The 12,390-nt window shown below is 42.2% G+C and overlaps 1 protein-coding gene across 11 annotated transcripts in view; it reads right to left on the bottom strand.

The window, feature by feature from the left end:
- Positions 1-12,390, bottom strand: part of LOC106603640 (neural cell adhesion molecule 1) — a 305,941-nt gene that overhangs the window by 46,015 nt on the left and 247,536 nt on the right. For 6 of the 11 annotated variants that reach the window (XM_045717233.2, XM_082974676.1, XM_082974679.1 and 3 more), the window contains exons 9-12: positions 4,122-4,272; positions 1,931-2,115; positions 1,204-1,300; positions 27-194 (exon numbers count right to left, since the gene is read on the bottom strand). In XM_045717233.2, coding sequence (XP_045573189.1) covers positions 27-194; positions 1,204-1,300; positions 1,931-2,115; positions 4,122-4,272 — 601 coding nt within the window. Of the gene's footprint in view, positions 1-26; positions 195-1,203; positions 1,301-1,930; positions 2,116-4,121; positions 4,273-8,973; positions 9,004-12,390 lie in introns of all 11 variants that reach the window. The other 5 variants (XM_045717229.2, XM_045717231.2, XM_082974677.1 and 2 more) reach the window with 1 other exon arrangement.

The raw sequence follows: 12,390 nt of genomic DNA on the forward strand, positions 1-12,390 counted from the left end.
TCTGTCTGTCTGTCTGTGAGACTCACCATCCTCTGCGTCGTACTCCCTGCCGGTCCAGTCTTGGCCCTTCATGCGCCACTCGGCCCGATACTTGAGGATGGCAACTCCGCCGCTGGCATCGGGCTCCTCAAACTCTACAACGGCTGTGCTGGAGAAAGGCTCCACGCGCTCGATGGCGGGCGCCGACGGCACATCTACACAACACCACGGAAACATACAGGTTTAATCCTGTCCCTGGAGACCCACAGAATGTGTAGCCAATCAGGATCAAGGATTTCAAAGATTCAACCAATCATAAAGAGAAATGTGCCAGATTCATCCAATCATAGGGTCACTTGTGAAGAGATCAGTCAATAACGGTTTCAAGGTGCTGGCAGTCCCATGTTACTACAGGTGATGGGAGCTACAGTACATGCTGTCCCAACTGCAATGTAATAATGCAAACGATATCTTCCAAATCCTTCTGGCAAGTCTCAGGCACTCAAGAACATGTTGGGATAATATTCTGAGAAGCACATGGTTTACTGACACAGGGTGCTTAAAAAGTGAGCTTAAAAAACGAGCTTAAAAAATGTAAGCATGATTCTCCCACTGGTGCACTCACAAGCACACATTCCCACTCTACTAAAAAAGGTGTTAAAGTGCATGTCACCACTGTGCTGCAGATGACAAAAAAACCACTTGGCCAACTACCCATGACATCTGCACTGCTTTATAGTCCGCCAAAATAGCAGCCCTCAATTTGCACTTAACGCCAATATGTCTGAAAACGCCCTGGAAATTATACCCATTATGTTTTTATCACAATGGCACTTCACCTTAACAACTGAAAAGTAACTAATCTTGAAGCTAAAAACAGTAAGTCAACCTCCAGATGTGATGTATGAAACTAACAGAGAAAAATACTTGAGGTTTCTAAAGTAAAATCAAGACCAAACTTCACGGTGGGCCTCCGCTGAACTGTTCCAGAAATGGTTGAGACTGCTTGAGGTGTGGTAACGACACTGGGCAGCTGTACTATACGCATTGGATTTTCCTTCCATTTAAATGAAAATACAAACTTCTATTGCTATCTTGGTTCAGCCATACAGTTTCATTATGAATTCACAATCAATTAAACAATAACAAATACATATGAATCTGAATATATCTTGGTGAAATCATTGTGTACAGTATATTACAGAGTAAGCCCTGTTTACTGACCTGCTTGGATGAGGAGGAACTCCTTGGACTCTGTTCCGATTAAGTTGGTGGCTGTGCAGTTGTAGCTTCCAAAGTCATTCTGGGAATCTGGGGTGACCTAGAAGAAGAAATAAGACATCTGCATCAACAACATCTTCTTCCTTCAGTGATCTGACGTACCCCAGACGATAGCAGTGCCTTTTGTTCCTCACCACTGGCACACGTCTTGCTCAATAATTATCAAGTGGTGGGGGCGGTTGGACCCTCCAGTGGCACCATTAACCAGGCATCTTAGTGTAAATGTGCCAGCGGCTCATACAGGCCTCTTTGTGCCACAGAGAGTGTTCTGGGTTCAGGGGACTCGGGGCATGAAACTCACTTTTGAATGGGAAGTCTCACAGCCCGAGATTCAGCACAGCAGGTCATGCATGCTGACTGTGTCTACCCAGGTCCTGGGAACAGACTCAAGGGTTGTGTCCCATATGGCACCCTAATCCCATTATAGTGCACTACTTAGACCAGGGCCCATAGGGTCAAAAGTAGTGCACTATAGGGAATAGGGCGCCATTTGGGATGCAGCCAATATGTTCTATGTTCTGCTTGAGTTACCCAGTTTGAGTGAGCTTGCGTTTTAACATCTGGAAGTTGTATAACCCAAAAATAGTTGTCAATCCCAGGAGGAACGTAACTACTGAGGTTACGTCCTTTAGAAAGGCACTTAAACCATCGTAGCACTATTGTACCATACCTCGAGGTGGCTAACGGCTGGTGTGTTGTAGATCTTGACGTTGGTGGTGTTCGTGCTAGGCAGCTGCTGGCCATCTCTGAACCACACCACCGAGGCCCCCGGATGGGCCAGAACCTCACAGCTGATGTTGGCTGCGTTCCTTTCCCAGGTGTAGACCGTCACTGAGCCCTGGATCTTAGGAGCATCTGCAGCGGGCACGGGGGGGGGGGGGGGGGGGGTCACCAGAAGGTCGACACACAGACTTCTGTTTATAAACATACTGCACCAGACATAGCAACCCGTCCACCACAGACATAAAGTCTATAAATAGCTGAAACACTATACTGAATAAATACTAGAATACTATATTACTAGTACTCAGGGTGTTTTTTTATTGTTTATATCTGGATACGTCTCCCACAGTACCTAGGTTTAAGCACTATAATAAATACATTTTACATTCAAAAAGTTGCCCATTCTGTTTTTTTTTTTTCTATGAGGACATAAGGCTGTATACATCATATTGTGAGCATAATAACTTTGTGCTACACCATGAAATACAATCACAGAAGCTGCTGTGGTTAGTTGCATTCAAGGAAGAAGTGTTGAGCCAGCAACTCAGTGTAAAAATAATGCTAGATAAGACAGAGGCTGAATCTTCATTCGTCACCTCTACATGATACATACATTTGTTTTATTATGCAATTTGTGCACCAAGGTGAATAGTAAAGCTACCGTGTAAGAAATACTTTTTATTTGTTGGTGTATATGTTTCTTTGCTTTGCCTTTAATGTCACATGGCAAGCATAGATCAACCAGTGGTAAAACACTTTCACTTATTGCCACTCTATGCACTCTATTCAACCGATTCACTACAATTGCTATAGAGCATCACAATTTATTGATCTACCACACACCCCTCAAGTGTTTTAGTCAAGCATGTTTTATATTGTAAGAAAGTAACCCTGGGATTCACTGGCCCCACATAAACTGTGTAAAATATTGTACTTCTCTCTAATATGTCCCTGACACTAAGGTCTCCCATGACACTGCTAGGCCTTGGTTCAAGTTCCAACCCTGGGTACTTTATGCCATTGCTGTCCCCAGCTGTTGGGATTGATGGACATCGCTAAATCGGCAGATTCTCCATCCCGCTCCCCCTATAAGGCCTTGCTCCCTTTCCGCAATCTCATCCCACTCTCTGAGTCTGTGACAAGCCTGTGCCCACGACCCTGCCATTCAATTACTCTAGACTGGCCCAGCTAAATGGATTTCTCAAAATAAACCCTGCTTATCGAGAGGAGAGCTAAAACAATCATTGTTTTAATAAGATATTCATGCCAAACAGACTGACGTGCACCAAAAGAGCCAAGGCCAAACAGAAAATACGTGAACACTTTCCTATCAGCACATGGGTAGCACAAACAAAGATCGCACACCCCAGATAATGGGAATTGAGTGTCTCAATTGTCTCAATCCTCCTATGTGTAGATACTGTCCTGATTGTACAATCTGGTTGAGTTTAATCTTGGAGGGAGAGAGCTCTGCTCAAGACAAAGCACCTTTTCTTTTCACTAATTACTGTGCAACACTGAACTAACAACCTGATTACCCACTAGCCAGACTCCGGCTAAACGCTAGTCCTCACAATCATATCAATTGTTTATTGTGATGCTATCTGGTTTTCGGAGCAGATTGCCTGTGTTTGGGGGAAAGGGAATTTAATCCAATTAGACGTTCATTATTGGGTACATACTGTATTTTTTTCCTCTCTCTTCCTTCTCCATATTCATGGTGCGTTTGAATGTGCAAAAATGAGATTAAGCATGATTTGGCTCTCACTTGCCTGTGCACAGCTCTGTGTTATGTACCGTTAGCAGGCTGTGACTGTAATCTGATGCGTCTGGAACTCATTAACATTGAAATTTACTAGCTAATATTCCGTTTGTAAGCCAGAAAATTCTATTCAATCTTTGGCAAGCCTACAAAGCTGTCCTTACAAAGTTCTAGATACTGTGAACAATCCATTAAAATCTACTGACACAGCAGAAAGGAAAAATCAACGGGTCAAAGGTCATGGGTCCATGGCTTCTGGTGTAAAGTGTGTCAAATTCAAGAGTAGGTGTCTTTTGGTAACTTCTGATCTAGCTAGAATTTATTGGACTATCACTCTCCATGACAATCTCATCGATAGATAAGATAGGTGTCTTACAGCGCACTTCCAGGTACATGGTCTGCTGGTCCTGACCAATGGAGTTGCGGGCAGTGCAGAGGTACTGGCCAGCATCGGTGAACTGGACGTACTTCAGGGTTAGAGAGGACACCCGTGCGTGACTACGCACCATTACGTTCCCATCAAGACTCTACGAGGAAGAAAAGAGAAGAACAATGAACACTTTGACCATTTCATGTTTTTGGATTACTTGACCACTCAAGGTGCAACCTTCTTTCTTCGGTTTTAAAATGTATTTTTTTCTGTGCACCTGTCAGAACTTGGACAGAATTTCATTTTCCTAGATTTGTCTTTTTCTACACAATTCCTTAACAAAATACTGCCAAATAAAGATGGCAATCATCCAGCGGATGTTTTTAGATATTATCTGGGCTGCTTTGCAGGAGGTGGCGGGAAAACCAAACACATCAATAATGGAGCAAATCAATGCAGCAGGTTTTCTAAAAGCATGGCTGAAAGAAATTCCAACAGCTATACTTCCAGCTTGCTTTGGGCTACACACAGCTTCACACCAATGAGCAGAAATACATCTACTTGTTAAGCTACTAACACTCTCTGACTATTTTCTAAACAGCATTCCACACACTTCAGCTTTTGCTTTATTTGCATAATAGATTCAGAATTGATACGTGATGCCATCCGTATTGTGTTATCTTCTCTGTGTAGTGAGAATGGCTGTGCAGCACTGTAAAAACAGCTGGCTGAGGATCTAAAGAGTGCCCTACAACCTTTTCAAAGGGCAGCATTAATCTTGTGTTAAGGGAATTTTAGAGCAAGCATCTGCTCCTGTGTCTTATGAGCCTGAATATAAATAATGCAACACATCTAAGTGCAAAGACTGTTTTCATTTATTCTATGATAAAGAGCTAATTTCATTGACAAAATCAAAATGGTACTGAAACTCAATATGGCATTTAATGGGAAGTTTGGCTAATGAATGGCACACACTGATATCATGGAAAACATGAAAGTTAATTGACCCGTTTTAACCGCCAAGAAGTCTCTTCCATGACACATTTTAATAGATGTATTAGTCATGCCAGCTGAAACCCTATTAGATAAGCTGTCAAAAGATGTAAGATGTTCATCATGCTCGTACTGTCAGTAGTAGACTTAAACGCATTAAACTAAGTCACGCCATCTTGCAAATGTTTTATGGCAAGCAGGACGCCAGTATCAAAATAGGTGTGGTGACCCTAACAAATGAGTAAAGGGTGCATCATAACTTATCTGGAAAGTCTATGCACCTCACAGTATCACTAAATCAATAGCACTGACATGTACATCATCAATCTATATCAATATAATTATTGGATCAGTTGTGGGGAATAGTCAGCAAATGATCTTCAGGTCAATGTTTCTGAGACAGAACCTGTTTATTACTGTATGAATGATATCATGTAACACCCTTTGGGAGGTCTTCTTAAGTCCACAAATGACTTGTTCAATGGCCAGAGGGGATTTGGTCTGTGTCGCACATTTGGGGCTTTGCAATTCAATCTATTCGGTAAGTCGATTTAAGGTGGGATGGCTTAGTCATGATCCAAAGACATTGAGTGCTTTAAATTATAGACAGGCTTTTTGGAGCATGGATCCCATCCCGTTTATGCCTCACGCTCCATAACCTGTTAGTATGCAGGGCTGTCTACATAGCAGCTTCCTCGCCAAGTAATTGGCGGTAAGCTACACATGCAGGGCCTTTCTCATTACATGTGTTCCGAGGCGGGGGGGAAATGTAATATATATGCAGTGTGCACATTGCTTTACATTGAGGGTCGGTCGCACGCTAGCAAAGCTGAGGCACGATTCATGTCACACCTTCCCCTCGTGCAGATCTTCTTGTGTTGTCACATATCAAGAGAAACAGGAGAGAGAGAGTGAGGGAGCTTTGCAAAAGGGAGGCTTTGCAGCGTGGTCCCATAATACAATTCTGTGTCTGTGGCTCTTATCTCCTCTAATAAAAAGCGCAGAAGCATCCTTCTGCCAACCCCTTTTCTCATTCTAATAAAAGTTAAAGGAAAATAGGATGGCTGGCTGAGCCCAGGAACAAGAGTGAAAAACCCAGCTGGATGTCTCTCCGAGCCGTCAGAAATGGTCGTGCCCGCTGGGGACAGGTGTCTCGTTTCTCTCTCAAAAGGTGTCATGTCTGAATGAGGCCAGACTAGAGTGTGCTATGGACGCCGTGACACACTTACAGTGGGGTTTTGCTAAACTGACCAACTGACCCGTCGTATTGAGGGTGAACCCAGGAAAGCACGGATAAATCCTCTACCCATGGTGCCCATGTCAGTAATTGACACTACAATCGTACACGAGGCAAATGTTGACTCAAACAATGGTTAAAAGATCAGAGCAGTTTATTCGAAATATCAAAAGCAAAGATATGGTATGACATTATGTGGAATGCAAACTGCTTTTCCTACAAACTATGTGTCTGTAATACCAGGGACTAAGACAGGTGGAACACTGCTGGGCATCTGAAAAGAAGGATTTAGCAACACTAGTTATCTACTGAAGCTACGCTAAAATTAGCTAAGCTGGGAGGGCCAAAATACACTACATAACCAAAAGTATGTGGACACCTGCTCGTCTAAAATCTCATTCCAAAATCATGGGCATTAATATGGAGTTGGTCCCCCTTTTGCAGCTATAACAGCCTCCACTCTTCTGGGAAGGCTTTCCACTAACATTTCTGCGGGGACTTGCTTCCATTCAGCATTAGTGAGGTTCGGCACTGATGTTGGGCGATTAGGCCTGGCTCGCAGTCGGCGTTCCAAATCATCTCAAAGGTGTTCGAGGGGGTTGAGTTCAGGGCTCTGTGCAGGCGAGTCAAAATCTTCGACAAACCATTTCTGTATGGACTTCGCTTTGTGCACGGGGGCATTGTCATGCTGAAACAGGAAAGGACCCTACCCCAAACTGTTGCCACAAAGTTGGAAGCACATAATCGTCTAGAATGTCATTGTATGCTGGAGCGTTAAGATTTCCCTTCACTGGAACTTAGGGACCTAGACCGAACCATCAAAAACAGCCCCAGACCATTATTCCTCCTCCACCAAACTTTACAGTTGGCACTATGCATTGTAGCAGGTAGCGTTCTCCTGGCATACGCCAAACCCAGATTCGTCCGTCGGACTGTCAGATGGTGAAGTGTGATTCATCACTCCAGCGAATGCGTTTCCACTGCTCCAGAGTCCAATGGCGGCGAGCTTTACTCCACTCCAGCCGACGCTTGGCATTCCGCAAGGTGATCTTAGGCTGCTCGGCCATGGAACCCCATTTCATGAAGCTCCTGACAAACAGGTCTTGTGTTGACATTACTGCCAGAGGGAGTTTGGAACTCGGTAGTGAGTGTTGCAACTGAGGACAGATGATTTTTACACGTAGACATTTCCACTTCACAATAATAGTACTTACAGTTGATCGGGGCAGCTCTAGCAGGGCAGACATTTGACGAACTCACTTGTTGGAAAGGTGGCATCCTATGATGGTTCCACGTTGAAATTCACTGAGTTCTTCAGTACGGGCCATTCTACTGCCAATGTTTGTCTATGGAGATTGCATGGTTGTGTGCTTGATTTTATACATCTGTCAGCAACGGGTGCAGCTGAAATAGCCGAATCCACACATTTGAAGGGGTGTCCACATATTTCTGTATATATAGTGTATCAAATTATTTGAATTCTGAATTATCAACATTTCAGTTATGAAGATACAGTATGTTGGCTGTGGGGCGATTATCTAGGCTACATGGCACGAGTCCATCTTCCTGAACTGATACTCAAAACCTAAAAACTGACGTTTGGGTTTTCTGATGTGAATTCATGGTTGGATGCCAGAGTAAAGATCAACTGAGACCTGAATTAATAATGAAAATGTTATAGATACAAGAAGCTATGTTTTCCAATGAATGGAACTTCAGAGTATTTTTTTTTTTTGGTACATGCAGCGGGATTCATTAATAACGGCTTGCAAGATGATAACTGTGAGTTTTCATCTGTAGTTAAAACTCTGGGAAACTTATTTTCCCCAAGCCACACCATCCATATGTCACTGAATCATTCATTATAAACACAGCACACATGTTGATGAATATTCATACACTGAACCAAACAAAATCAACAGTTATGCCTAACGTGACAGAGACATTGAGATTGTTGAGTAAATGCCTCAAATTTTTTTTCTTATATTATTTATTTTTCTTTCTTTCTTTCTAACAAGCAGTGAAGTTGACAATATTAAGGTGCATCTCTATTTTAGGGTTTTCTTGTGCAGTCTACAGCTTGGCTGGTTAGTGTTTTCAAAAGGCTCAGCTAGATTGGTTTGGCTTGATCCACAGCAGAGCACAGAGTGTTGGCTAATTGAGGTTTTTCAATGTTGCCTGGCTAGCCCCAGTCCCTAAACAGGACTCGCAGTCATTGGGACGAGCCTGGCAGTTACCACACCATGAATGGGAATGAAAACAGCTACAAGGAAGTAGACCTGGAGCGTCTGCAGCTTTGGGGGAACTGTCGACACCTTCCTAATAAGTGGTTATGAAACCAACCATATGAGAGGAATGAATGCAAAATGAGGAGGGACTGAACTTGAGGGCAAGTTGCAAATTAGCAATCAGAACATCTAATGAAAAATGGATGTTCAAAAGGAAGCGTCTCATTTCATACTCCCGAATTTGACTTCATTAGTCTGGAATCGTATTTGTGGTAGATTTTGGAGAGTTTGAGAAAATACTTTGTGGGGAAAAAAGCCAACACTGATGCTCTGCAGTGAACAGGGTTTGTCTAGATCCCGTGTGAAGCACTGGATCTGGCTACGTGTTCAGTAGCCATACCTCGAACGTCTCGGGCCGAGTCCAAGAAGCCTGGAGAGGACAAACACACAGGGAACAACACACAAAACAGCGGGGAAAAAAGCCTTTAAAAATTAACCCTCAAACACAAAGCTCAAGACATGCATTGCATTGAAATGCACATGTTAGTTGCTGCTGATACAGGCTGTATTTTACCTGTAGTAGTCCAGTGAAATTAGCTCATGTTCAAAACAAAGATGCATGGGGTTTAATGAGAAAATACATGTTAAAGAACCGTTACTCAAACATGGCCGTGTCCGAAATCTGTCTTGCCTATGACTTACTAAAACTACACACTCTGTACTAATTATTTTACATGCTATTTAGAATGTACTGTTTAGTAAAATTGTATGCAGTAAGCAACAAATATCAACATACTAGACACCCAAACTGAGGTGGTGCCATCTAATGCACAACTGTGTTGTTTTCCCGCCATTCATTCATTTTGGTACTGCGTGTCTGGTACAGTCGTGGGTATGAAAAGATTACTCCCTACCTCAAAAGCATGCATCGAATTAATACTAAATGAAAGCTGAAAAGAGTATAGCATCCAGCCGTTTAAAGCATACTACAGTTCAAAATTTCACATTCTATAAAACAATATATTTTTTCACACTCAAAATGCCTTACATTTTGAATGCAAGTCTGGGTAATCGGACATGGACATTTAAACATTTATTTTAGGTGAATAAGCCCTCACTTCCAATGATGACTTATCTAGATTTTGTTTTAAAATTGCCCTCAAACATTTTACTTTTATTACTTTAACAGCTTCAGCTTTAAGTCATTTTTAGTTTTCCAAGTTATCATCTCATCACAAGCAATAACAAAAACAACAGCATCATCATCAACAACCAAAGGACACACACTGGATGCGCAGTTTCAAGGCTGGAATAGGATGAAAACATTTTTTGAAGGGGAATTTGTGATATTCCGTGACGAAAGGTGTCAAACCAACAGCATTCTGACAAGGCTGTTCTTTCACCCCATCCCAAAGGCCACCTGCACCACGCGACATGTACGCTGACAAGTGATCAAAATGCCAAACCATGAAAGGAAGCTCTGCAATGCATGATGGGAGGCTCTCTTATTAAGATGCTAAATGCTAATTAATGAAATATGAGGGCATTGGCACTAATTTTGAGCAAGACATTGTTTGCCTAATCCCTAGCCAATATTGTTGTTAGGATATTCTACACCTTGATTATTACCTTTAGGTTTTAACATTAATACTAATTAACGCCACATATTTAAAGAACCCCTTATGTTAACTTTTCTTCCTAAAATAATTTGTTATACAACCCCTGATGTTTGCTGTATTGAAAGATTGTACAAAAACATTATTTCTTGCCAGGTGGTTTTCATGCAGTCCGTTTTAGTTTGAGACACATTAGAAATCAATAGATGAATTCTTTTGTGGAACGTGTCATGATGAATATGCATGCGGAATCTCATAGATTTGATCCACAACTCTGATAAATCAAAAGGGACATGAATGGAAGATGGAGAGAGGTAGGAAGGAACTGGTTCAATGATAGATGACGGAATGACAAAGAACCAATGCAATCTTTGACAGCTTTTATCACAGGAACAGCAGGTTTTTCCCATTACAGAGGGCGGTAAATAAAATCCTCGGTGACACCCAGAAAAAAAAGAGGCAGACAGATACGGAGTGAAAGGGAGGAGATAGACACTGGGGTTAGTGAGCAGTGACGAAGCAATGTTATCCAGGTGGATCATTCGTGTTAGTGGAGGACGGTGTTATAAGTTTTAGACAAGACTGTCATGTATGCACTGTTGACTTGGACTGGTTCCATTGATTGCCACTGATATATGACATTGGGAATTGTAAGTGGCTTGGGATTCTTAATTAAAGTGACTTCCTTTAATCTAGAGTAATACAACTAACCAGAAGGGAAGATGGTCCAGATACGACAATACAATCTAAAATATCAATCAAGTGAAAATAAAGCGTTAATAGTTAGTTCTATTATTATTACAAAATGTATTCAAAATCTGCTCAAGTCATATGTGATAAATATAGCATCTCCCGTGATCTCAAGCAAGAGATGGTTGTGTTGCCTACTGACTTCCAGTTATCAATTTCCTCCTGCATGGTCATTGAGGGGAGTGTGAACTGGGAGGTGTTTTGACATCCACATCATCTTGATGGCTCTGGGGTGAAGTTTCCCCTAGATACAGACCTAGGATCAGATTCCCCTCCCCTAACACTAAACCTAAACATTCATGGGGAAAATACAAAACTGACCAAAGATCAGAGTCTAGAGTAAACTTCATCATGATGTGCCTCCTGCCCAGCCAGCCTGTTATAAAGCATTACCCGGCTAATTATTATGGAGTCAAGCATGACTTTTTAGTGAAGGAAATGCTGCAAGACATTCACACATCCTCTTTAAACGTCTAAGCTTCCAGCTACCGGCGCTGTCAAAGAAGCCAAGAGACCCATCAGCATAAGAAAGCTTCAATAATGTTATTTGAGCCTGGCAACCACTAGTCCCAGGTCAACTGATGATAAATGCTACGTTGGAAATTTGCTATCTATTCTGTGTTTGTTGGAATAGCAATGGCTTGATGATCTCTATGGGCTTGTGACTGTCATACTGCATGCATATGCATTAACCTATGGTCCTGTGAATTGAATAGGGTATCAGTCGTGTGTTTAAAGCAACATCTCAGGTAGCGAGCCACCATAAAGGTCATTGAAGATTAACAGCAGTGGTTGGTGTTTGAGTGACGCTTGTTAATTTCCTCTACAATTGTAAGCTTCTTTCATAGTGGTTTGGGAACCATGTTTTAATAGGTGTCCAGTTGTGAAAACACTTCTTAAAACATGGAGCATATACCGGTGATAAGAGAGGTGTGGAAACAACACAAAACCACAACAGAGCTATAAAAGTGGAAGGGAGAAAGTGAGTGTCTGCAGGGGCTATAGGGCTAGGGGTCTATTTGAAATTTAGCATCTAATGTACGTTTCCTGCAGACAGTCCATCCCACTGAACAGGATGCAGGGCGTCTTTCATGACAGGCCAAAATCTCAAAACCATCTCTGTTCAAGCCACTTCTCACCCTACCACCACCAATAAAATAACTGTCTCCCTGATAATGTTTTATTTTAAATGTAACACTCTCTTCCTTTCTCCTCTAATCGCTTTTGGTTTCAACTTTTATTCTTGTTGTTCACAGGGCCTCTTTCAGCACACTCTCTTGTCATCTACTTTAAAATGGTTGGATTGTCCATCTAAACCAAAGTAGGGCAGCGTGACCCAGATGTAGAATGCTGAGATAACTGCGTCTCCCTGAGACTACACACAAGAGAGGCGACTAAGTGTGTTAAGGTACTGTATATTCAGGGCCTGGCCACTTAAAATATTAGTAGTT

Source organism: Salmo salar, chromosome 04, assembly GCF_965601325.2.
Source record: "Salmo salar chromosome 04, fSalSal1, whole genome shotgun sequence".
In the NCBI taxonomy this organism is placed as follows: Eukaryota; Metazoa; Chordata; class Actinopteri; order Salmoniformes; family Salmonidae; genus Salmo; species Salmo salar.